We start from the raw sequence: 27,569 nt of genomic DNA on the forward strand, positions 1-27,569 counted from the left end.
CTACCAGATGCGTTTAATCTGTTGCAGAGCTGGAAACAGATCTCCTAAATCCCTGTCCTGTTTCTTAACCACACAACCATCCATCCATTTCAGGAATTGCCCTTCCTCTGTGTGATGGGGCTACCCCTCTATCCTGGTATCTCTTATAGCTAGTATGGCTAGTTCTCTGGATAGTAGGTGTATGGTACATTCCAGAATTTGACTAGAATAATCCTAAACAAACAAAAAGACAAAGTATTGTGTGTTGCATAAAATTTCATGAACTTTTAATCTTGCCCTACTTAACATTGAGAGAGGTGCTTTTTGTCTGCTAGCCAGCTGGGACTTGTCAAAACAAAACTGAGAGTCTGGATTTGGAGGTAAAAGCGTATGCTGTAAATCACAGATATGGCAAAGATTTGAATTAATAGATGGAGAGTTCTTCAACTAGGCTTGCACTGCTGAACTACTGACAACGAGTTTCACTTCATTGTCTCTTGTGGATAAAATTTTATGTTTGGGTCTCGACAGGCTGAATGTTTTCAGTTATATTACCTCACGCATTGTCCTACAAACAAGTGAGATTGAAGAATTCATTGTTCATTAACATTTGTTGTTGCAAAAAAATGTTTGTTAGGACTCATGAGAAACAGTATCATCACTAGGGCCTTACACTGAGTGTACTGTTGCTGGGCCTCAAGGCCCCTTCTCTGCTAGGGTTTATGAAAGCTTCAAGGAGAATCGCACGCCGTTGTATATGCTCCTTGCTTTTTTTCCTGTTAATCTCTTTAATGTAGCAGATGACCAGTTTTACTTCCTTTCTCCCTCACACCCCATACTCATAGCGGTGGAGGGTGGCTCTTCGCGCTCACAACAAAAAGGTCTTTCTCCTTTCTGTAAGTCCTAACCTAGATGCTGTTTAGTTGACTTCCTCTGCTGTTGCTGTGCTTAGAGGGAATTGCATTGCAACAGTGGGGAGTATGACAGGCCGAGGGCATATTTTCCTGCAGAGTGGGGTGGAAATAATAAATGGTTTCCTTGTGTCTACAACAAACAAAAGGCGGGGGAGGAGGGGGAATCTCCACTTGATGGCATGAAATGATGGGGGGTGAGGTAGGTATGTAATACTGTTACATATACATTCCTTTAAAAAAAAAAAAAGGACTGTAGAGCTTTCTTTTTTGCTTGAAACATAGCTGTATTCATGTTGCCAATTCATTTGCAGACTCTCACAAGTGCCACCAAGAATGGTGCATCATCAAGCAAAAACAAAGAAGATGAAGATATAGCTAAAGGTAAATTATTAGTCACAGCCTTTGGTTAGAAATGTAACACTTATAAGTGTTCTATACTTGTGCTCTGAAACGCATTTTGTTAACATGCATAAATTTTCCACTAAAAAAGAAAACTGTACCCAGAGAAAACTGTTCCGCAGAATGGAAAGTGATAACGGTGTGGGAGGCCAGGAGAGAATAATATGCTGCTTTTAAAAAAGCTTTGGAGGAGGTGGTGGATAAGAGGTATTACATCCATATGCAGTACACTGGCATGGGCCTTGGAGGGACTGCTTGTACTGCATCTGTTTTGTTCCTCTTTATAGAGCTCTTGATCTCCTCTTCCCTTCTGCCCCATCCCCTCTCTTCCTCCCCTCCCCATCTGTCTGCTCTGAAAGATGGAGGCTTTAAAATGTTTTTATTCTTTATGCTCTCATGTTGTGCAGATATCCTTACTCACATGACACAGCGAAGAATTTGTATACAGATTTCTGGTACTATCAATAACATCTGTGTCTTATAGTGAACTTGAAATTCCTATTGTAATTAACATGTTTGCTTTTATAATATATTTCAGAACTTGTTTGTGGCTAGTTTCTTTTGAACTTTCAAATTGCAGAGCTAAGTAAACTTATTGGAGTTTAGACAGGTTAAAAGTTTAAGAATAAGGAATTTGAATTCAAAATACCTTTAATCTGAAAAACAGATCTATATCGTGTACTTCATTTTAAAAATATATTATATGAAGTTGGTCTTTCACTTTTCTTGTTTCAGAAACTAAAATTTATACATAAATAATAAAATATTCAGACTTAATTTTTTTATTTTCCAAACCGTAGCTATTGAATTATCTCTGCAAGAGCAGAAACAGCAGCAAACGGAAACTAAATCCTTATACCCATCTGCAGAAATTCAACAGAACAATCAGAAGGTCTTAAGGAAGGTGCGAGCCCTGTATGACTTTGAAGCTGTTGAGGACAATGAGCTCACGTTTAAAAGTGGAGAAATTATCATCGTTTTGGATGACAGGTACAGTGTGTTTAGATGAAGGTGTATTTTACTATTGAAACATTATGTTGGCTGTGAACATTCTAAATTGGTTCTTTATGAGCTGTGTCCTGACTGTTTTTCTTTTTCTTTTTCTTTCTACAACTCCTGATATTGCCTTCTTTTACACCATCCGTTACACTTGGGACAGCTTTCCAATTAATAATTTCAAAGCATCTCTCATTTTTCTTTCAATTACTTTTAGCTATCCTGTGCATGGATCTTCTGTTGAAGCCAACAGAGCCCTTTATTAACATCCACATTTCATTTGTCTTCAGTTTAGATCTATACTGTTTGTGTCTTTAGTCTATAAGTACTTTGAGGCAAGGATTTTTACTTTTGACCTGACATAAAACACTCTGTACATCCAGTAATGGCATATAATAAATTCAAGCTCCATCTAGAAATGAACGCCCTGGCTGCTGACTGTGTCCATATTTATTCAGGTACAAAATGATTAGGACAATGTTTAACAATTATATTGTCCTTTAAATCATCCAAGTGCTTTACAGACTAATTATGGATGTAGTCTTAACAGAACAGTCAGACTTCTTTAATTTTTAATTTTACTCTTCAGTGTTGCTGCTGCACCATCGCTGCCCTGACTTTAGCTGGAAAATAAAATTTAATTCTCTGTCAGCGTTGTCCTTATTTAGCAAACAGTGACTTACTGTTCCTCCTTTTTCTGCTAGTAGGCATTAGAGCAGAAACTGTAGCTCTGCCTTTGTTTTTCCCAATTTGTGTAATATTTGTACAATTTTTAGGTTAAATTAGTGGGTCACAGTCAACTCAAAATTTAGTTAATTTGTGACAAGTTAAAAAGCTTAAGATGCACTACATCTCCCCCTGAATGATCCTACTGATTTTTGGTGTGATACTACTACAGTTCTCCTGTCCGTAAAAATGCTTTTCCTCTCCTTTGTTGCTGGGTGAAAGTCCCATATAAATCAGAGAAACAGACTGTATTGAGACAAAGTGCTGTCAAATGCACAAAATTGAAGAAAATAAACATTAATTTTTGAGTTGCAGTGTGTGGGTGAATTTCAGGCAGAGTGTAATTCCTAAGTTGACAGTATCTTTTGACTTGAATTTCCCCACTACTGTACTCTACAGTAGAATAGCACAGAACATTGTCGGTCCTATAGGCCTGATCCTGCAAGTTGTTCTGAGCCCTTGACTGCTGTGTACTCAGCAATTTGCTCCAATGGGCGCACAGCCTTTATTTGGGCAGTGTTATCACTGATATTGATGAAGTTTTGCCTGAGTTAGAGGCTTGAGGATTAAAGTTATATTAATAAGGTTATATTATTAATAGCACTTATGGTTTCTAATACCTCCTTAATAACTGAAAGAGAGAATGATGGAATAAGAACCTCCAGCTATTTAGAATCTGTTTGTAAATTTAGCTTTTAATGGTATGAATGTTTAAAGTTTTCTAATGAAACATTTTAATTCCTCAGTGATGCCAATTGGTGGAAAGGTGAAAATCAGAGAGGAGTAGGACTATTCCCATCTAACTTTGTATCCTCTAACTTAAATGAAGAACCTGAGACAGGTAAGTTACATATTAAAAGCTACCAAGTGGTGCTTTAAAAAGGTGGGCAAGTGAAAAATTCGACTTGGCTTCTCTTTAATCCCTCAGTACAGTGACTTGCCCGAGGTCACACAGTATACCAGGAAGAGAATCCAGGGATGGAATCCTGACCCAATTTAAGTCAGTGGGAATTTTGCCTCTGGCTTCAGTGGAACCAGAATTTTCACCCCTGATTATTGTCTCCTTTTTGTTAAACCACTGTACTTTCCTGTTACAGAAAGCTGGTTCTGTTGTTTCTTGTACTCTAGTCTCTCATAAAGAACAAATTATATTTGAATCCAATAACCTACCACCTAAAATGTTGCTGGAATATAGCTTGGACTCTGTGTGCCATTAGACATGAGTTTAACTCTGAATTATATTCATGCTCATTCATGTCTAAGGCCTGGTCTTCACTGCAGGGGGGTGAGGATTGATCTAAGTTATGCAACTTCAGCTACGTGAATAATGTAGTTGAAGTTGACGATACTTAGACCTACTCACCGGTGTCTTCACTGCGGTGAGTCGACTGCTGCCGCTCCTCCGTGGACTCTGCCTGCATCTCTTGTACAGGCAGTCGACAGGAGAGCGCTCGGGAGTTGATTTATTATGTCTAGACTAGACACGATAAATCGACTCCTGTTGGATCGATCGCTGCCCGCCGATCCGGCAGGTAGTATAGACATACCCTAACTCAGTTTAAGGTAAAAATTGATAGTTTGATTCACACCAGTACCTTCAGAAGTAACTCTCTGTATACAGCGTTATTGTAGCCATGTTGGTCCCAAGATATTAGAGAGACAAGTCTCTCTCACCAACAGAGGTTGGTCCAATAAAGGATATTACCTCACCCACCTTGTCTCTGTGAGTAATTCTAAGCATTTACACAGGCATCTTAAAATTCCATGATATAAAATGTGTGAGAGTGATGCGGTTGTTTTAGAAACTGGTGGAGGTCAAATAGACACGTAGCCTTGCTGGAGTCTGATTCACAGTTTTGAATGTTTGTCCAAGGAACAGTGGACTGAATTCCAAGTAGAACCTATCACATTCAGAAACTGATCAACTTGGAATTTATTTTGCTGTAATGCAATGTTTTCTCCCTGCTTCGAAGACCTAAGAGCATGACTTTCTGGGAGTCATTTGCTTTTTTTAAGTTCTCTTTTACTTTAAAGATTTGACATCAAAGAGTGTATTTGTACTTAGGCCTAAGGAAACAGTTTAAACTATGCAGTGTTGAATATTTGTTTTTTGAGAATAGGAGGGTATATTTTTAGGATAGTATAGTAACAAAGATGAAGAAAAGAAACTGACATTCATGTTCTCTTAGCTACTGTGGATAAAGCCCCTGTTACTGAAGATACTACAGAAGAAGTTAAGAAAGCAGAACCTGAACCTGTTTATATAGATGAGGTATGCAGTCATTTTTAAAACTTTTTTGATTGTTTTTATATTACATATAATTAAACAAAATATATAGAAATACAGACACAAAGTGAAACTAGCATATAAATAATAAAGTACAGTGTTCACAACAAAACCATGGGGGGTGCGGGAGGATGGACACCTGTACCTATAGAGGTCATGTAGGGCATTAATAATTGAAGCGACTAAATAGATAAATAAGTGAGAATGTAGTTAACAAGTATCAGAAACTAATATATACTAAACTGCAAAGATTTGCAATAGTTTCATGTGTGACTAGACTTCCTTGTATTTTTTCCACATGCTTCTATTAGAGTCACTTTTTCCATTAATGCAGTAGTAGAGAGCTCACTCAGCCAGTCTGTGTATGAGGGAGGAATTGCAGATTTCCTTTTTCTTCAAATAACTCTCTTGGGAGAGCACTGAATATAGCATTCCAGAACACATGCATTTTTTGAGGGGTATAGAGGAGGTGTGAAAGGTTGGCATGTGGCTGCTTGGCTCTCCAATACTCTTTGAGTGTTGCCAGTCTAGCCTTAAACACCCTTGAGTCCACTAGTACCTTCTAATATCTTGTTCTGGAAGCAGACACTTTCAATGGATACAAAATGTGGTGTTAAGTGTTTTATACAAGTTTTATGAAAATATTAGTCCTTACATCTGTGGTGGGGTAGTCTGCCACTTAAGGGCAGTAGTGTCCCTTTAAGGTTTGAGCAATAGATATAAGGACCTAAGGGGGATATGGGTAGAGAGAAAGCAGTCCCAGGATTCAGTGGTGGGGAGGAAATCCTGTCATTGTACCTTAAAGAGTCCAGGACCAGGAGCCTTGCACAGAGGGCAGGGCAAGGCTCCCCTTCCCCACCAACCAGTTGGGAATGAGCTGAGAGAAGGGGGAAAGCTCATTAAGGAAGGACTGAAAAGGAGTAATCTATAGACGGAACTGGAAGGGGTTCCAAAAAGAGACTGTTTCCAGGCACAGGAAAGAAGCATCTCCTGAAGGCAAAAGTAGTTGGACTGAGCCCAAGATGATGAATGTTCCCAGGTGCATCTGAGTACGGTCTGCCTTACGCTTCTTACTGTCATTAATAGATGAGACTCTTGGAAAGGGATGTTCTTCAGTAAAAAGGTCTGTCTGGACTTGCTTATAACCCAGGTGAAGAGAAGCTCAAGTAGAGCCAGGCTGCAGCACCACACCTGACTGAAAGAGGTGTGCTAGGGTGACTTCTCTGCTATCACAACATCTTTCTGTGCTGACTGGTGAAAATAGACAGTGGAGAAAAATCTTGTGTAGATCTCCTTATGAAAAAGGCATTTTTCCATTTTGAAACGAAAACTAGAGAACTCTGTGCTATGTTTTAGAAATAACTACATTTTAAAAATCTTTTATCTGTCATTCAGGATAAAATGGATAGAGCGCTGCAGGTACTTCAGAGTATAGATCCTACAGATGCAAAGCCTGATTCACCAGATCTTCTAGACTTAGAAGGTATTCTTATGAGTATTACTAAACATGCTAACTTCAGTATCTCATTCTACAGCTAATAACAAAAGCATAGTTTGTTTTTGTTTGTTTCTCACATTTTACTTGATAGGTCTCTGGGCTTTAAATGTAAAAGTGCTCTTGGTCTGTACTGATAGAAGGCTCCAATAGATATTTGGGTCTTGGGGGTGTTAGGCTAGTATATGGTGGGACCAAAATCTGCAATTGTTACTTAAACAGAATTATTGTTATATATTGCATAAGTGACTTGCTCAGCCTCTGAAAGTTAGGGCACTGACAACATCACTTTGAAGGATCCATGCTGTCAGAGTGCTGTCAGAACTCTGCTTGAGGTGGAGCTGTTTGTCCCGGAGGAACAAGTGACTCTGGGTAAAGAAACTGGTAATAGTGTTTGATATTCTCAAATCCTGTTATGCTATATGAAAATGTGTTTGCTATCTGTCAAGAGCTTCCCCTGGAGTGTCTCGTATGAACATGTTCATGCACACATTTACAAACAAAAACTCCCTAAACTAATCAATATCTTTTTGTGTGTGCAAGGAAGGAAAAAATTGATGCCATTTCTGTTCTTAGAAATTATGCTAAGAGGGTGGAGGAGCATATAACCCAACTAAATCTCTTTCTTCAGACTGGGTGAACTATAGTTGGATAGATGTTTTAAAATACTATATCACTGTTTTAAAAAAATAAATAAAAACAATGAGAATGGTGTAACCCAGTATTGCCAATGGTCTGTCTAGCCCAGTATCTTGTTTTCTGACAATGGCCAGTACCAGATGCTTCAGAGGGAATTAACATAACTGGAATTTATAAAGTGATTTATCCCCTGTTGTCCATTCCCAGTGTCTGGCAGTCAGAGGTTTAGGGACACCCAGAGCATGGAGTTGTATCACTGCCCATCTTGGCTAATAGCCCCTAATGGACCTATCTTCTATGAACTTACCTAATTCTTTTTGAACACAGTTATACTTTTGGCCTTTATAGCATCCCCCTGGCAGCGAGTTCCACAAGTTGACTGTGCATTGTGTGAAGAAGTACTTCCTTGTTTTTGTTTTAAATCTGCTGCCTATTCATTTCATTGCGTGACCCCTGGTTCATGTGTTGTTTACCCCTTAAAAAAAAACACTTCCTTATTCACTTTCTCCACACTATTCATGATTTTATAGATTTCTATCCTATCCTCCTTTTGTTTTCTCTTCTTATCTGAATAGTCCCCGCCTTTTTAATTTATCCTCATATGGAAGCTGTTCCATCGCCCTAATCATTTTTATTGGCCTTCTCTGTACCTTTTCCAATTCTAATATATCTCTTTTGAGATGGAGCAACCAAAACCGCATGCAGTATTTAAGGTGTGGGCACACCATAGGTTTATATGGTGGCATTATATTTTCTGTCTTATTAAATATCTCTTCCTTAATGGACAGTGTACACTTAGAAATTAGATGAAAGGTGTATTTTACATTGTAATCCTTTTCTTGACAATATATTTAGTGACTTTTAAATCTCTGGTGTCACAGCATTAATTCCTAAAAGTCATGCAATATGTAGTCTCATTGGTGGTATTATGTTATACTGTAACTCTAAAGTAATTGATTTTCATTAGATGTAGATGAAGCAGTTTTGAGAGGATTATTTGAGAAATTTGGAGAAATTTCAATGCTGTTTGTAGGCAGTAGTTTTAGTTTATATAGCAAACTAATTCTTGATTCCCTGCCTCTTTTGGAATAACTGGAAAATTATTGGCTGTCTTCAATTACAATATTTAAAATTAAGAGCAAATTTAAAAAAAAGACTAGGTAGTAGACAAATACTATAATATTTCTATTAATATGGCTGTACTCAGCTAAAATATATTCTTACCCAGGACTAGGCTTAAAGTTTTAATTGTATAATATATTAACACTTTTGTCTTCACAGACATCTGTCAACAGATGGGTCCTATGATAGATGAAAAACTAGAAGAGATTGATACGTGAGTCATAATCTTTCTCTTGTTTTCAAACAAGGAGTACAACACTGTTACGTAGGCTTCATCTTTATTTGTGAGGGTTTTTGATTGGGCATGGGATTACCACATTTTACTATACCTGTGCTCTTTTTCACCTACCTAAGATAGAAAATCTTATAGAATAGAAAATTGACAAGCTCACTCTTTATTTGTTTTAACTTTTTAATATTTAGTTTGATTTTCAGGCCCCAAACAAGATCCGGACCCTGTTGTGTTTTGGGTACCGTATAAGTAAATAATAAGGTACAGTTCCTGCCCTAAAGAGCTTCCAATCTAAATAGGGAGAAATGTACAGTTGCAATTTTTCATTGACACCAGTAGCAGTGTATCTAAAATTATATGAGCCTAATTTTCAATTTGCTGATTACTGTTATCGATAAAGGAATGTACTCAAATGCAGTGATTTCTCCTAGACCTTTGAGGAGACTTGATGATAAATGGGTAAAAGGAGAAGATAGCAAAGAGAGACTGACAGAGTTGCTTTTTCAATTTGACTGTAAGAAGGATCCCCAACCTCTTCTCTTGCCTGTCTTCCCAAGTTCCATCAGTGTGATAACTGGGAATGGAGCTGGACATCTTAAAAATACAAATAAATGTCTTTTTTTTTCTTTTCTTATTTAGTTAAGACTGTGCTTAAAGAACTTCTTAGTTTGCAAAATATCCAGAGGTATAAGTAACTCTGAAGGAGTTTTGAGTAAATTGTTTGTTTTTTAATCAGGAAACATTCAGAATTATCTGAATTGAATGTCAAAGTTCTAGAGGCCTTGGAACTCTATAATAAACTGATGAATGAAGCGCCTATGTATTCAGCCTATTCAAAGGTCCATCCTCCAACACATTATCCACCCACATCAGCTGGTGTTCCAGTGCAGGTCAGTACCCTTTTCAGAAAACAGAGGCTTTCCTAATATGCATCTTCTTTTTAATGGGTGATAACAAAGCATAAAGGAGAACAGGCTTTATTGCTAGCTTCTAAATGATTTGATGTTTCCTCATAATCATTAAATCTTGTAGAATAAAATGTACTAGAACAAAATAGGTATCTTCTAGCACTAAAATGCAATTGTTAATCTTTGCTGTACAGTTAGTAGGACGTTGTATTCTGACGGTTGAAGTTTAACAACGCAGTTAACCAGTTTTCTCAGTGACAGTCACTCAACAAATTTTTTTTTTTAAACTCGTGTGTTTCACAGATGGATAGATTTACTGAGTCATATGTCCTTCCCTAATCCCAAAAGAAAATGTTACTCTTCTGTCTATTTTCAGGGACATGATTGAACTTTCTAATATGGTATGCATCATGAGGGCAGTGCACTTCTTCCAGATATAGTAATTCTGCTTTGGATGTATCACTTTGGATTTATCATTATCTGTTTGGTTTTTTCCCCTCTTAAGTAACAAGCACTTTGTGCATTAGTGGGTTAAATAACTCCAATATTGGATTCAGAATGAACTCTTAAGTGCCCAACGTATGTTCATTTGTGAACGCAAAAAATGGAGAAAAGGCAAGGCGTATTTAAAGGACACACTTAGAAAGAAAAAGTAGAATGTGCCTGCATATTTTAGGTGGGTTTTAAATGAACGTTAATTGTTCAGTGTGAAAAGAATAGTTACCATAGCAACCTCCACATCAAAGAAGATGCAGTTAACTATTATGCCATGCCTTAAACTCTTGAAAATGATGAAAAATTCATTATATTTCGGGGGAGAAAGGAAATTCTGGACCTGAGACAGCTGGAGTTTTTAATATTGCTGATCTCTTCTGAGATACTGCTTCCTGCTGTGGAAAAAACAGCAAAATGGTGCTAAGCACAGTTGTATTGCACAAAGTTATATATTTCCATCTATGTATGTATGTATGTATACTTCATTCCAAATACAAAACCAATGTGAGCAATATTCATATTTGATTTGTGTGTATACTGCATTGGCTTACCCTGCCTGTGGCTTGAATTGTAAAGACTTTATGAAAAATCAGTTATTTACATAAGATACATGCCATTTAATACACAGTGGAAATGTTCTTTTAATTTAAGTATGTCTTTAAGAAGCAACATTTCACCAGTATGAATAACCCGATAAACAGTCTCTCAACTTCAGTTTCTCCTTTGTCAAATGTGAATTGTGCCTCCTTAGTGTTAATTTCTGCATTTCTTGACTTAACCTTGCTATAAGAACCTTATATTAACTTTTTTCCTGCTGTATACCTTGTTTATTTATCTCCTAGCTTATGAAATGTACTAACTTACAAAGTCTCTTAGAGTGTATGTACAACGGAGGTACAGGTTAAAAATCACCACCACATCCTCCTCCTGAAAACATTTGCCTACAGTGTGATTTGAAATAGCAACAGTGCAAATTAAGGGTGGAATAGTTAGAAAAATGAGGCAGTGTGAATGTAGGCAGTGCATTTATCACCTGAGGGAGCTGCATACCTTATTGCAGCTAGAAATGTCTTCAAATGAACATCATCTGATCTTCCTCTAACAAAGTTTCTGATACATAGATACTGTGTATCTTGTTAAATTCCCTTCCATCCCCTGCTTGGGAGATGGGGGAAGGGAGGAGGAGAGTTTCATTCTTTGAGATAGTTGATGCATGGTGTGTTCTGTTTCATTTACAGCCATATTCTGTACAACCACATGGTGGAAACTACATGGTTCAGGGTATGCACCAAGTCACTCTTCCCCAAGGCTACAGTCTAGGACCTGATCAGATGGGCCAGCTCAGGTCCCTGCCTCAAACTATAAATTCTTCAGGAGCAACTCAGCCTGCGCAAGCTTCATATTTAAGGTAACACTTAGCAAGACTTTAATATAAAACTTGATTTCCCCCAGACAGATTAAAAGTCTAGAGGTGGTTAAATTCTTAATGAATATTAAATGTCACTAACATTTTTTGTTCTATTTTTTGTTACTTCAGAAATGTGAAAAATCAAATCACTTTTGAAATGGCTTATAGTATGATAGCATGATTAGTCTCTTTCCTTAGTGTCAAACAGATGGGTGTTAGCAAAGCATGATTTTGGCAGCAGCAGTTTTCTCTCTGCTGCAAGGCTGTAGCAGCTTGGAATAGGAAGCAGTGGAGCAGCTGTGAGGCAGCTGTGGATCGGAGTTTCCTGTTACAGCAGGCAGGTGTCAGAAAGAGGCTGAAATCCAGTGGGGTTTCTTATCCTTTCCCATAGTGTCTGAGATCGGTTTTAATTTGTCTAGTCCTAAACTGGTTCATTCCTAATGTGCTAATTACATTGTGTTTAGAATTGGCTTGCAGTTCAGGGTGATGGCAATAATTGGAGTCTGAGCTTTTTGTCCTGTATATGGTTGTGGCTCTGTGGTTTGCTTGGTTTTTGTGTTGTTGGGGTTCTGATGTTAGCCTACAGGAGGTTGGGATTGCAGTGTATGGGTGAGTATATGTGCCATTGGTGAGAGTTTTTGTTGAGACTTGAGGTTTGTGCTGGCCAAGTATGCCTTTGTAAGAGTGTTGTTGTTTAGTGTTGGTGAATGTTGTGATGAGTGGGGGTGAATGGGTGTGAGCTGGTGTGATGGTGGTGGATGTGTGTGCTTGTGGGTTGTGTTGGCATGTTGGGAGTTGGCATGGTAGGAGGCCTGGAGTATGTTGCTGGCTCTGGTGATCTGTTTGGTTTTCTTGTGGGGGGTGTGTAGTTTGGTGGTTTGCTGAGTTGTTGGGTTGTTGGTTTGTCTGCTGTGGAGAGAGCAGTGTTGTTTGTATTTTTTGTGTAGTGGTGACTGTGTTGTGTGGAGGTTGCAGTGGAGTGAGTGGCGAAGGGAGGAGGATGGTTGGAGGAGCTTGTAGTATGGGCGGGCATAGGGTGGCTGTGGGTAGGGTTTTGGTGTTGTGTTCTGGGGACCTAGGTTTCACCTTGTGTAGTTAGCTCCAGGGTGAGGTGGATGGAGGTTGTGAGGTCTTGGCGGAGGCGAGTGGTCTTGTTGGTTCTTTTCAGATTCTAGATGTGGATAGAGATGTAGATGATGTGTGATGATGAGATAGAGTCTGGAGATGATGGATGACATCTGTCATCTGGATGAATGAGAGGATGATGACCAGAAAATTCCACCATACACCCATTCTTGTCACACCCCCCCCCTGGGTCCACCACCCCTGGTCAGTCCACTGTGAGGTCCAGTTCCCAGTGGTGGTAACACCAGGGTGGGTACACACACACCACACCCCATGGTGAACCCAGTCTGATGGCCATGCTCCATCTTCATCCTCCAGCCCCATGGGGCCAGATGATCAAGCCCCAAGACACCAGATGATGCTGATCTCTTCATCATATCTGAGTTAACCCCCAGAGACAGAGACCAACACTTAGAAAATCTCCACCCTCAACCACTCTCTACATTCAAGCACCAGATGAAAGAAACAGAAAAACAGAGCCAGTCACCAGCCAGTTCCTCCTGCCTGAAAAGCAGCCAAAAGAAACCAAGAAAGAATGCCCAACTGGACTCCACTGCCTGTCCATCTCAGCTCAAACCCAATCATCATCCATCTACATCCCACATCCAACCCATCCTGACACATGACACACACACTCTGCAGCAGGCACCAGGCCCAGCAGACATGCGACAAAGACAGACAACCAACCTGAAGCCAGCTCTCAGCAGCAACTGCACACAGTAACCTAGCTCAGGAACCAACCCATGCAACAACACAACAAACAAGATGCCATGCCATCTCACACACCAAACACCAGCAACAGGACACACACCAGAATCTGGCCCCCCACCACCTCACTCATTCACACACACACCACACCACCAAATATAATATATGCATCATATGCCCCCTGATGCTGCTCTGCACCCTCTGCCTGCACAGTCTCCTCTCTAAGGAAAAGGACAAAAACTCACAACCGTGACATTAGGAATGTGAATATGCAAAACCAAGAACACAAACTTCCCCTGCATACACACACATAAGCAGATTTTAAGCCATCATCCCAAAAAAAACCAAAAAGACTAGACCCCAGAGAGAAGAGAGAGAAACTGTTTTCATTCACAAATTTAACACCACCAACTCTCCACTAACTAACAAACAACTGTGATGGCTGCTACAGAGCCACCACACTCCTCCTCCTTTCCTCTTTGGCACAGCTCTCAGCAACAGGCCCCCCCTCCTCCTCCTTGATGACCTCTCTATCTCTATCTCTCCTTCTCTGCTTGCTTATTATATATGCTGCCCTGAATTGAAATACTGCTTGCTTGTATAGAAGAGGGTATATTCACACCAAAAGCTCATGCTGCTGCAAACATCTGTTAGTCTATCTATAAGCCATACATTCTTTGCTGCTTCTACAGAACCAGACTAACACGGCTACCCCTCTGATACTATAGTATGATAGGCAAACGAACTTGGTAATCATAACTGTCGCTGTTTTAAAATGATTTTTTTCTGTTGCAGCCCTGGACCAGATTCTGTGGCAAACTCCGGATACATGAACCAGAACTCTGGCCTTCAGTCAGCTACTAATACAGCTGCTTACACCCAGCATATGGGAATGTCTGTGGATATGTCAGCTTATCAGAACTCTTCATCTAATTTGCCGCAAGGAGCAGGCTATCCTGTGGCACTTCCACCTCATTCAGTTGCACAGCAACAAACAAATTACCATCCACAGCCTCTCCTTTGAAAATAAACCAAGCTCATATTCCTAAAAGCATTCATAAATGTTGGTGATCCTCATGATTTAAATAGCCTGTCATTGGTATACAAGTACACTTTCCCTTGATTAAAATAAACAACCCAATTTGCTGCATTATAAAGCTAAGCGATTATTTCAGAGTTAAATGTATTTCAAGTTTGACAGTTCAGAATCGTTCTAAAGACAAGTTTGAGCTAATGATATCAAAAAAGTCATATGATTTCAATCCCCACTTAAGTAGCCTCCATCAGCTAAAACTTTCAATCTCATGGAGTATCATTCTCAAATCTAAACTCAAAAGAGAATCCTTTCTTTTTTTTTTTCTGGAAACCTGAAAGGGTGATATAAAATCTAGTTAAGTTGCTTTATCTGTTCTTTTTGTAGTCCTTTCCATTCCATTGTTTTAGAGAATCTTTTCACTTCAGTAGTATTTCTTCCAACAAACCCCAATGGTTTAGACAAATTATAGTTCTGTTCGTTGCATCATAAGCAGTTCTGCTTTATGAGATGCATTGCATAATAGAACAATTGCATGATAAAACAAGTGTGAAAGGAGAGGGAGACTATTCCTTGATATTATGGCAATGAGGACCATGTAAATACAACAATATGAAAATTCTAGGGTTTTTTCCCCCCCAATGTTGCCAGACTTGATTTGGTGTTCCAAGGGGGTTTTCTGTTTCCCTTACAAGGAATTGCGGGGCAGGGGGGGGGGTGTGTTACTAGGGAGCTTCTCTTGCTCCTTCTCCAGAAGGGGTTGCACTCCCAGCATCTTGTGGGTAGAGGATGCTGCAGAGTAACAGGTGCTCTGAGGTTGCAGGTTACTTAGCTGGCAATTTTGTGAAATCTGCCTTTATGTTTGTTGTTTAAATGTGGGAGACCTGTCTCATTCCCTTTGGTTAGAGAGAGGCTCAGTAGTGCTGTTTATCAAGGGCCTGTGGGAGTCTGCCTTGTTTGCTCCGAAAATGGTGGAGGTGAGCTTCAGGAGCATAAGTTACCTTACTGGACCAGAAAGCTCTCGTCTTTAGGCTTTCTTCTCACTGTCACCATTCGCTTGTCTAAATCAATACATCTGAGAATGTATACTTATACCACTGTGGATCCAAAGCAAAGGTCCTTTGTTAGTTGGACTGTTTTACTCTTTGGATATAAGGAATGGATACACTCTGAAAATAACAAGCATGCCTTTAAAAAAGGAGTCTCCTCATACATGAGGACCTGTAGCATTCAGTGGAAAAGAAACAAGATCTGGAGACTTTTCCTGACACTTTAATATTTATGGGTGGTTTTTTTAGAGAAGAGTAAATGAACTACAAGAGTTGGATAATCTTCCAAGAATATGGGATTTCTTTCCTTTTATTATTTTAACTTCTGGAAATTTGCACATCACTCTCCTCCAGGTTACTTACTTGGCTTCTTAATATGATTATATTTATTCATATTTTTAATTTTGTTATGAATGGCTGACATTTAAACTGGGAAGAATAATGGGTTTAAATAAGTTTTTTGATAAAATACCTTGGTTAAATGCATGGAAATCTGAAAGCATGTCCATAAATGAGTGTTTTGATGTACATTGTTTTCTACCAGATGAGACCTTGTTACATGGTAGATCCTCCTTGTGTTCTCCCAAAATAAAACTCACCATCTGTTCGGTGCCACCTCCATTTGTCTTACTTTTACTAAATACATTATTTAGTATGATCTTGTTCAGATGTAGCTTCATGTTGGAACAATAAGGTATTCAGTACCTGGTCATTTGATACTCAAGTTTGTGTAACTGGAGCTGTAGTTTTTCCTCCCCAGTGTTTTAATTCGGCATTATCCTTCCAGGTGAAGTGTTCAGTATAAATGTAAAGTGCTTCAATATGACACCTTTTAAAAGCATTTTGATGATGTATTCCTTGTGTTCTTTTGGTGGTGGGAATAACCAAGAAAATTCATTTCAAAAGCTGCTGTGTAAAATTCTTGCTATTTGAAAATTTGTATGCAAGGATTTATTTTGATCCAAATAATTTGATCAAATTAAACCCCCTTAACATTTATGTAGGTTTTTCTTGTTTGTCATTGAAATATAAGGAAAGTTTTTTATTGGATTCAGAGTCTTTGAGACAGTATAAATATTGCCCAATATCTTAATTTGGGATTAATAGAGTGGGCTCTAAGTTAGATTAAAGTATTTGATTAAATTTTGTTCTTTATAATAGATGAAGTATAAATAGTGTATATACCCATTTGTGTCTGAGATTTTATACACATGCATATATATACACTTACTCCTAAAAACAAAACAGAAACCCCTGACACTTGATAGTGCGGGATTTGGCATCCTATAATCTCTTGTAATCCAAATCATAGGCATTTCTGAAAGTTGTAGATAATGTAAAATATTTGATTATTAAAATTGTGTATTTAGAGGATTTTGGTGTTAATGGGATCAGTTTTCTCTCTCCATTCTTCCGTACCGTATCATATTTATTTTTAAGGCCTGATTGTAACTAAATATGCTGCCAAAGGAACTGTTTAACTTCAGATTTCCACATTAGGTTTATACCTGTTGTCTTATATCGGAAGTAAATAGTAGATAACTTTTGCTTTTTCATATAAAATAGAAGTTTCTGCAACTTTAAAATGAGAATTTTTATTATTGTATTTAACTTTGTTTCATGGGTGTCAAAAACAGATTGCGTAAACTTTATTCTACTTTGAGTTGTTTGCTACCTGCTAAAAAACTTGTGTAAAAATGTCACTTTTTCACTTGAACAATATGTGAAGACCTCATTTATCTGTAGTATCACCACGCAGAGAATGTTTTAAAGGATTTTAAAATTTCAGATATCTTTGAATTGACAAGCACCTTGTCTATTTAATAAATCTTTGTTTTTAGAAATTCCAGTATTCCAAAATAAAATTAGTAATTAATGTAATTGTTAAAGCTTAAAACATGTTCTGTGTTCATTTTGTTTTGATGAGTGGACTTCCATGTTTGTAGCTGCTGTCTTTTGGAGTAGTACAACTCAATGAACAGTAGTCATTTTGAGAAGAAAGTTGGTGGTGGCTATAAATGCAGCTCTATTCTCTTATTGTAACTCTTTTCCTATAAGAGAGCCTTTTCCCATACTTATGTCTATGCATCTTTTCTAAGAACTACACCACAATATTAAATATGAGCAGGATTGGTACCTATAAATTTAATGAATCTCTTTTTAGGATATTTTCTACCCTTGCAGTAGATAAATTATACATGAAACTGATTGCTAAAAAGATCAAAATAATTTCAAAGATTGAATAGATGAAGGGAAGAAGAAATAAAAAGAGCAGGTCCTCAGCTAGTGTAAATTTTCATAGCACCATTGAAGTCAGTGGAGCTGTGACAACTTTCACCCTGCCTGGTGAGCTGCTCCCATAGCGCAGTGTGATTGAATGCATTCTGTGAACTCATTTTGCAGGTTAGGCTCCAACTGCTTCTGTTTGTCTAGATTTAAACTGAGGAGTTTAAATGCTTATCTAAAGTAAAAGACTTTTGGGTGGAAGGAGAAGGGGATTGCAGTTTATAGAAAATACTGTCTTCAAGGAATTTGGAGTGTTAATAGTAGACTTGTTCCATTGGAGTAACCAACTGGCCTTTTGCCTACAGTATGTTTGCATTGCCTTTTGTGAATAAAATAAATTTGTTTAACAAACAGTGGAAAGTTTTTTCTGTCTGTTTCAAAGTTAGAGAAATATGTAGCTCTTCCAAGTCACACAATTGGTTTTTTGCATACATATATATATATAACCTTAGCTATAGTACGTTTGACACATAATACCGCTACATAATGGTGGTTGATCCATGCTTGGGTGAGGAATAACTATAGTCCTAACTATATATTATATTCAGTTTTATTGCATATTGCTAGGCCAGAGGTTCTAAAACTGGGGGTCATGACCTCTCAAGGGGTCATGAGCTGGCAGTCTCCACCTCAAACTCGCTTCACCTCCAGCATTTGTAATAGGTTTAAATATAAAAAATGTGTTTTTAATTTATAAGGGGCGCGGAGGGAGAATGGGTGTTGCACTCAGAGACTTGCTATGTGAAAGGGATCATCAGTACAAAACTTTGAGAATCACTGTACTAGGTTTTATATATAATAAAAATATCACTTTTCTAAAATTCAGTTATTAATCTTAAAAATAAAAGCTAAGAGTAGTACTGTATAAGTAATAGGAACTCTCTTTAGACCACCATTGATACCCATCTAACCAAAATGAGGTTGCCAGCCCACACAATAAGGAAATAACCTCATGGTCCAAAGATTCCCTGTAGCATATCTAAGGCAGGGAACAAAAGGACTACGTAATTCACCAGCCTGATATGCCTGAAAACAAAATGTTCCTATGAGTCATTCTTTAGCTGTAAGTCTCTGGAACATATATTGTCAATCACTTACTTGTATTATCATCTTGAGTCACTCGTAACTTTCATGGGATAGTGTCAGGTCAGTTTAGGCCCCAAATATAAGCCTTGGAACAAAAAGCACTTAAAAACCTAACAGCACAAGAAGTGTTTAAAGGATCTTGGTAAAATGTCTGTCAATGGTTTTTCAATCCACACTGCTAAGGTGAGAGAGAATGTGAAACTGATAAACTACAGTGAATCTGGAAAATTCCCTAGTGTCTTGATTTCCTGGACAGTATATTAATGTGGGAAGTCAGCCAAGCCATGAGAGAGGTTAAGATTGATAATTAAAGAAACATTTCCTTAATATTGTCAATTTAGATGATTCAACTGAATTTTAAAAATCTAATTTAGATTTCACCATTCATGCTATTCACTTTTTGCACCACATTCATCTTGGACAAAGAAGCCAGGCCAACTAATTTAATGTAAGGAATTCTAAAATCTGCAATTTGTGTGCATAGAGGACATTAATCAATCTGATTATAGTAGGTCTCTGCTTGCTTTCTACCAGATGTCTGTAGGGTCTTACGTTGCCTGGCATACGTTGGGAAAAAATGAAAAAGAGCATATTTCCTCTGTCAGTGAATGTGCTACTAGATATTGTTCAAAATATAAACAGTGAATTAACAAAACTAATCTAGATAATCCATTGCATAACCATATTAAATGTAGGGGTAATCTCTACTGAATAAAAGCCTACTCTCTAGGTTCCAAAGATGGCATATCTTAAAACTGTTACCTGTTGCAAAATGTTCCTTGGCTTCTATCCTTTAAAATAATAAAAATAATAATTGGAGATACACCAATCTCCTAGAACTGGAAGGGACCTTGAAAGGTCATCGAGTCCAGCCCCTGCCTTCACTAGCAGGACCAATTTTTGCCCCAGATCTCTGTGGCCCCCTTTTCCCACAAGTATCAGATGTTAAAAATAGTGTTTTCCTAAGGAGAACTGAAATTTTAAATTGTCCATAGGAGGTGAAAGGTGGCAGGAATATATTTGTAAACGTGAGTAAAAGGGTTACCACTGTCCTCTGAGAAGTGTACCTGTCATAATACTGCCATATCTTCTGTGAACTTTGCTTCCTTTCCCTTCTCCCCCACAGTCCTGGTCAGAATACACATTCAATACTGGTTTTCCTGGGAAAACCCAATCCTATTCCACAAGAGGGCGGGAGGAGGTGTCAGTTATGGGTTGTCTTTTTTTTGTCTAGTGGCAAACATCTTGTAGGTACACACCTCCCCTCCTCACTTCAGTCAGAGGTATGATGTGCTTCAGATAAAGCCACAGGAATGGGGAACAGGAAACCTGGGTTCTGTTTTCAACTCCTCAGATTTCCTGTGCAACTTTGAACAAATCACTTAATCTCTTTGCCTTATTTTCATGCTCTGTAAATTGGAATTAATAGTGTTCTAATTTACCTCATGCCTGTGAAGTCGTATTCTGTGGTGGAGGATGCTATAGAAGCACTAAATAGCATTGCAGTTGAAGGCCAAACAACCATAGATTTTAAGTGGCCAGATTTTCTTTCCAGATAAACAATTTTAGAGTCAGTGGGCTAAATTATGCTCCCAGACGAATTCCTACCTCGGGCATCTGCATTCATACCTCAACCTACCAAGCCCTGAATGTGACACAGTGCAGCGAAGATCCAGTATGCAAGAAGGTATCATTCATGTAGGAAATGTAATGCTGTATGATTTGCTATGGTAAATAACATCGGTTTATTTCTGTTTTAAATAATTTTCAGCATGACATATCAACTTTGTATGAGAGCAGAGTATTATGTTAAAAAACATCCCTCAAAATTAGGTACATTTGAGATGTGTATCTGCATTTGGTTTAATAGTTTTAATCTGGATATAAATGCACCCAGCTGATGTCTCTTCCGTTAAAAGAAGTGCAGTGCAAAAGCCGGACAAAATATATAGTGGATAAAACATTAACTTATTTTTTTTCTGAAGGCTGATAAAATAAAAAATGTATGAGACATTGAATTACTTGATGGTTTCAACACAATTTTTCTGTTCTTTATGTTGGAGTTACATCCATGTTTAAAAATCTTTTTATAATCTACCACCACATACTATCTCCATACCAACCTTTGGCTACATCAGCCTGAAGTGTTAATGCCTGAGCTTTGCTGAAGCACTATGGTGTCTCAGACATTCTGTGCTCTTTTTAGAGTCTGGAAGAACAGAAGGTTCATATCAGCTGCACCTCTTCCTCCTGCTGAACATCATAGGAATTGCATCTGAGCAGTCTGCTCTGCAATATAATGAGGAAAGCACGCACGCACGTGCACACATACACACAAAATGCCTCAATTAAATAAATCATAACTGAAGCTAGAGGTCAGCAGAAAGTGAGAGTTTGCATGCAATCACTTTACTGGCTAGGGCTTGCAAATCAGATCAATGGATTGGTTCTTCCTGAAAAGCTCTTCTTCAGTACCTCTGTGTAAGCTCAAACACTTGTCTCTCACCAACAGAAGTTGGTCCAATTAAAGATATTACCTCACTCACTTTGTCTCTCTAATATCCTGGGCCTAACACAGCTATAACAACACTGCACACAACAATATAAATTGAAACTACTCACACTCAATATGAAAAAGCACATATGAAATATATTCGTTCCATCAAGGCATTCTGGGATTAATGCAGGGCCGTCCAGAGGATTCCGGGGGCCCGGGGTCTTCGGCGGCGGGGGACCCTTCCGTTCCGGGACCCGCCGCCGAAGTGCCCCGAAGACCCGCGGCGGGGGCCCCCCCGCTGCCGAATTACCGCCGAAGCGGGACCCGCCGCCGAAGTGCAGCCCGGTCTTCGGCGGTAATTCGGTGGCGGGGGGCCCCCGCCACAGGGTTTCGGGACACTTCGGCGGCGGGTACCGGAACGGAAGGGCCCCCCGCCGCCGAATTACCGCCAAAGACCAAGCTGAACTTCGGCGGTGGGTCCCGCTCCGTCTTCGGCGGTAATTCGCCAGCGGGGGGTCCTTCTGCCCCGGAGCGGAAGGACCCCCCGCCGGCGAAGACTGGGAGCGGAAGAAGCTCCTGCGCCCGGCCCCGCAAGAGTTTTCCAGGCCCCCCGGAGCGAGTGAAGGACCCCGCTCCAGGGGCCCCGAAAAACTCTGGTGGGTGCCCCTGTGGGGCCCGGGGCCTGGGGCAAATTGCCCCTCTTGCCCCTCCCCCCCCTCTGGGCGGCCCTGGATTAATGTGAATGGGGCATTAAAGATGGAATGATTAAGTAACATCAAGCAGAAATGTGATGTGCAATGTCAGCCCTACTATGTCAGCACATTATGCTCTTTATTGAGTATACATAACTGATGGAGTTTGTGTGGCTATATAATATAGCACATGTACTGTCTCTGTGGTCATATCAGCTGTCACTCCCTCCTATTAACATCAGCAAGTGCTTGCCCTTGTCCTGCAAAAATGCTTTGTCCTACTAAGTCCTACTCTGCCTGAAAGTCTTATATGTAGTTTTGTTGCTGGTGAGCCTGTTCCCAAGATAGATTTGTTTTTTAAAGTTCAAATTTGTAACTAGATATTTCACCATCTGCAATAAAAATACAAGATATGGAGCATATGGCTGTACATTGCCTTTGCCTTGAAAAGCCAGCCTTCCAAGGTCACTTGTGGTTCTATGAAGGGGCTGCCAATCAGGCCTGGGCCAACATTTTTTGGGATGTTTTAATTTGTGTGTGAGGTACTGTAAAATTAAAGGCAGAATTTAAGAATAAGCATTACTAGTACAATACAAATCTTTACAGGAGGGTGCTGTGTGTAATTTCAGAATTCACTGTTATCACATGCATCTGGTATTCTCACTGTGTATATATATTGTTGCTCCTTTGTTGAGCAGTAGCAGGTTTTCAGGGCCTTGCTGGTCATTTTGTTGTTTGGCATAAAAATTGATGTGGGGTCAGGTAATTTCTTAATGTACACGTTCTGTTTCCCTGAGCAGGGGTAGCAACAACCTCTTGCAAGAACCTTAGGTCAGGTACCTCTGCCCTGTTTAGGGTAACCAGACAGCAAATGTGAAAAATTGGGACAGGGGATGGGGGGTAATAGGAGCCTGTATGAAAAAGATCCAAAAATCAGAACAGTCCCTATAAAAACAGTTCCCAGAGCCAGCTGCCTGGGCCTTCTCTCTCTCTCTCACTATCACTTGGGGTATGTCTACACTACGGGATTATTCCGATTTTACAGAAACTGATTTTTAGAAACAGATTGTATAAAGTTGAGTGCACGCGGCCACACTAAGCACATTAATTCGGCGGTGTGCGTCCATGTACTGAGGCTAGCGTCGACTTCCGGAGTGCTGCACTATGGGTAGCTATCCCATAGTTCCCACAGTCTCCCCCACCCATTGGAATTCTGGGTTGAGATCCCAATGCCTGATGGGCCCAAAAATTTGTCGCGGGTGGTTATGGGTAAATGTTGTCAGTCAATCCTCCCTCTGTGAAAGCAACAGCAAACAATCATTTTGCGCCCTTTTCCCTGGATTGCCTGGGCAGACGCCATAGCATGGCAACCGTGGAGCCCGTTCAGCCTTTTTTCACTGTCACCATATATCTACTGGATGCTGCTAACAGATGCGGTACTGCAGTGCTACACAGCAGCATCCCCTTGCCGTTGCAAGTTAGCAAAGACGGTTACCAGCCATACTGTACCGTCTGCTGCTTTGCAAGTTGACAAAGACAGTTATCAGTCATACTGTACTGTCTGCTGCTGTCATGGGTGCTCCTGGCCAGCCTCGGTGAGGTCGGTCGGGGCACCTGGGCAAAAATGGGAATGACTCCCCAGGTCATTCTCTTCTTTAAGTTTTGTCTAATGGAGAGTCAGTCCTGCCTAGAATATCAGGCAAGCCTACTAAAGAACCAGAGAGGCAAACGGCCACTCCGGGTCAGAGCCCCAGACATCCTGCAGAAATGATGAGCTGCATGCCATTCTAGGGGGTGCCCCTACAACAACCCCACCCATTGCTTCCCTCCTCTCCCACCCCTCCTGGGCTTCTGTGGCAGTTATCCCCCCATTTGTGTGATGAAGTAATAAAGAATGCATGAATTTGAAACAACACTGACTTTATTGCCTATGCAAGCAGAGATCAAAGGTGGGAGGGGAGGGCGGTTGGCTTACAGCGAGGTAGAGTGAATCACCATTCTGCACTTGCTCAGCCTATAGCTGAAAATGGGACTCTGTGATAAGCACTAGGATAGAAGCACAGGCAGGACTGAATCTCCATTTCTGTGTGGGCCTTTGGTTGACACTGGTAAAATTCAAAATGTCCCAGGATATGTATGTTGGGGGACAGTTCTAAACGGCAGCTTCATTTTTTTATTTGCAGCAAAATGTAGCGGTCTAATTATCTGATTGTGAGCCCTGATAGTAAGGGGTAGGCTGGGATAGGTGCGACCACTGGTGCTGACTGGGAGAGCAGCCTAAGGCAGAAGCCTCCAGCTGGCATGATATCCCAGGCAGGACTGAATCTCCATTAGACAAAACTTAAAGAAGAGAACGACCTGGAGTCATTCCCATTTTTGCCCAGGTGCCCCTGACTGACCTCACCGAGGCCAGCCAGGAGCACCCACGGGACTGCACCATCTGCCGTCCGCAAGACAAGGCAAGGGGCTGCTGCTGTGTAGCGCTGCAGCACCACGTCTGCCAGCAGCAGCCAGTAGACATACAGTGACACTGAAAAAAGGCGAGAAATGATTTTTTCCCCTTGCTTTCACGGGGGAGGGGGGGGCTTATGACACATACCCTGAACCACCCGTGACAATGTTTTTGACCCTTCAGGCATTGGGAGCTCAGCCCAGAATTCAAATGGTTTTCGGAGAGTGCGGGAACTGTGGGATAGCTACAGTCATCAGTTGCCCCTCCCTTCATGAGCGTCCATTTGATTCTTTGGCTTTCTGGTACGCTTGTCTCAGCTCCTTAAGTTTCATGCAGCACTGTCTTGAGTCCCTGTTGTGGCCTCATGGCCTTGGAGATTTTTTCAAATGTTTTGGCATTTCGTCTTTTGGAACAGAGTTCTGATAGAACAGATTCATCTCCCCATACAGAAATCAGATTCAGTATCTCCCGTACGGTCCATGCTGGAGCTCTTTTTTTATTCTGGGATTGCATGGTCACCTGTGCTGATCAGCACTCCACGCTGGTCAAACAGGAAATAAAATTCAAAAGTTTGCGGGGCTTTTCCTGTTTACCTGGCCGTGCAGCTGAGTTCAGATTGCTGTCCAGAGTGGTCACAGTGGTGCACTGTGGGATAGCTCCCAGAGGCCAATAGCGTCGAATTGCGGCCACACTAACCCTAATTCGAAATGGCAATGTCGATTTCAGCGCTACTCCCCTTGTCGGGGTGGAGTACAGAAATCGATTTTAAGAGCCTTTTATGTCCACAAAAATGGCTTCATTGTGTGGACGGGTGCAGGGTTAATTCCATTTAATGCTGCTAAATGTGACAAACTCGTAGTGTAGACCAGGCCTTGCACACAACTCCAGCAGATCCACCTGCTTAAACATAGATTCATAGACTCTAGGACTGGAAGGGACTTCAAGAGGTCATCGAGTCCAGTCCCCTGCCCTCATGGCAGGACCAAATACTGTCTAGACCATCCCTGATAGACATTTATCTAACCTACTCTTACTCTTAAGATGCCTTCTGCCCTTTTTCCTTCCTCAGCCTGTGTGCTTTTCATTTAGGAAACTTCTAGTTCGGGGCTTCTCTCCGACCACATGGTCTGGAAAAGGTGGACTAGCCATTAACTCTCCTGTGTTGTGCAACATAAAGGAAACTCAGAGAGGTCCAGCAGCTCCCACTGTGCATACCCAGTCCCTTAATGAGTCTCTGATGGAAGTTACTGCATGGCATCTTCAACTCTTTCTATTCAGAATTTCATCTTGCGTGTCTACCCTCGGTGACTAAAACTGGTTGGAAATTTTCTGACAATGTTCTTCCACTGTGAAAATACAAATTTGTTGAAAGCAAAGCATTTAGTGGAAATGTGTTGGTTTTGACAAATCCTCCAGTGGAACATAGGTTTCAAAACTTGTGTGCCAGCTAGGTTTCTTGCCAGCTTGCCCACCCCGCTCTTTGGCATCCTGCCTGAAGAACTGCTTTGGAGTTGGGATCCTGATTCCCAGGACTTCCAAGGTCTGTGGTTCCAGGATAGCCAGCAACCCCTGAAAGACCTTCTGAGAACCAGGGACCCCAGGGCTTCAAGCCTCCAGAGCCCTGGGTTGATCAACTTTCTGGGCAGCTAGCTCCCCAGGCTTTGAGACTCAGACAGGCCAGGGAAAAGGCAGGTCCAGGAGCTTGGAAGCCCTCTGAATTACCATCTCTGAGGAAGCCTGCACGTGGGAGCTGCTATTGAGCCAGAAACCCCAGAAGACCTGGAAGCTCCTGACTGAAATTGATATGATTCTTCTCAGTTTCAGGAATATCCACCATTTAATAGCAGTGGAGAGCCCATAGCATATTTTGTTTCAGAACATATTTCAGTGCTTCCAAAACAAATTATTGCAGGATTTCAGTTCTGTGAAAATTTCTGATTTTTTTGTCTTTTCATCCCAATTCAGGATGAAAAAAAATTCTGAAAATTCAAAATGTATTGTACAATGCAAATTTGGTTTCCTGACCAGGTCTGTCAATGACCCCCAAATGTGCAAGCCAATAGCATCTTTTGTTGTAGCATTATGTGTGTGTATGTATGCACTGTAAAAATATACATTTATTCCCCTCTTTTGTGGTGCATTAAAATGACCACAATTCAGAACAACTATTTAGCCCCTGCTGTACAACCCACCTGTCTAACAACAAATCATATCAAATCTTTGACTTCTTTTAAAGCAGTAGTGCTCAATCTTGATTTTTCTTTTAAACTGTGGGGTGTGTGCATGCCTTTTCCAATCTGCCCAGTGTGTCAAAAACCCTTAGACGCAGTGATAGCTTCATGCAATAATTTATCCCCATCCCTGGACTGAGAACCATTTGAGTGGACCCTTTGCCCATCAATTGACTTCAGTGGCGCTTCACAGGGGTGCATATGTGAGTGCAATAGCACTGGCTTACTTATGAGATTTCTAGACATGGGGCTGGTTAAAAGCCACATAAAAAGCTTGAGTCTGTGGCTCTAGGGCAGGGGTTCTCAAACTGGGGGTCAGGATGCCTCAGGGGGTCATGAGGTTATTACATGGGGAGGGGGGGGTTGTAAGCTGTCAGCCTCCACCCCAAACCCTGCTTTGTCGCCAGCATTTACAATGGTGTTAAATATATTAAAAAGTGTTTCTAATTTATCGGGGAGGGTGTCACACTCAGAGGCTTGCTATGTGAAAGGGGTCACCAGCACAAAAGTTTGAGAACCACTGCTCTAGGGAAATGCTGTCACATGGCAATTATTATAACAAATTATAACATTAACCTGGTGCCTTTTGTTACTTTTGGCTGGTGATTTTACCTATTGTCTCATCTTATTCATACATTGACAGCTCTTTAGGGCAAGGACTGTCTTTATTGTTATACGTTTGTAGGATGTTTAGCATAATGGGGCCATGGCCTTTATTGCAACATAAGCAATAAATACATAATAATAAACCATGGAAAATGCAGGGGGGGGGCATACATTCCATTGGGCTGGAGGGTTATTGAGCACTGA

At 40.4% G+C, this 27,569-nt stretch overlaps 1 protein-coding gene across 4 annotated transcripts in view; it reads left to right on the forward strand.

The window, feature by feature from the left end:
* The window catches only part of STAM2 (signal transducing adaptor molecule 2), a 35,377-nt gene extending 18,488 nt beyond the window's left edge, over nucleotides 1-16,889 (forward strand). For 3 of the 4 annotated variants that reach the window (XM_039495108.1, XM_039495112.1, XM_039495111.1), the window contains 9 exons: nucleotides 1,205-1,274; nucleotides 2,093-2,282; nucleotides 3,761-3,855; nucleotides 5,204-5,286; nucleotides 6,697-6,784; nucleotides 8,717-8,771; nucleotides 9,526-9,679; nucleotides 11,431-11,600; nucleotides 14,229-16,889. In XM_039495108.1, the coding sequence (XP_039351042.1) occupies nucleotides 1,205-1,274; nucleotides 2,093-2,282; nucleotides 3,761-3,855; nucleotides 5,204-5,286; nucleotides 6,697-6,784; nucleotides 8,717-8,771; nucleotides 9,526-9,679; nucleotides 11,431-11,600; nucleotides 14,229-14,457 (1,134 nt within the window). In that variant the 3' untranslated portion in view covers nucleotides 14,458-16,889. The remainder of the gene's footprint in view (nucleotides 1-1,204; nucleotides 1,275-2,092; nucleotides 2,283-3,760; nucleotides 3,856-5,203; nucleotides 5,287-6,696; nucleotides 6,785-8,716; nucleotides 8,772-9,525; nucleotides 9,680-11,430; nucleotides 11,601-14,228) is intronic. The other variant, XM_039495110.1, reaches the window with a different exon arrangement.
* The last annotated feature ends 10,680 nt before the right edge of the window (nucleotides 16,890-27,569 follow it).

The sequence above is a fragment of the Mauremys reevesii genome, linkage group 11, assembly GCF_016161935.1.
Source record: "Mauremys reevesii isolate NIE-2019 linkage group 11, ASM1616193v1, whole genome shotgun sequence".
NCBI lineage: Eukaryota > Metazoa > Chordata > Testudines > Geoemydidae > Mauremys > Mauremys reevesii.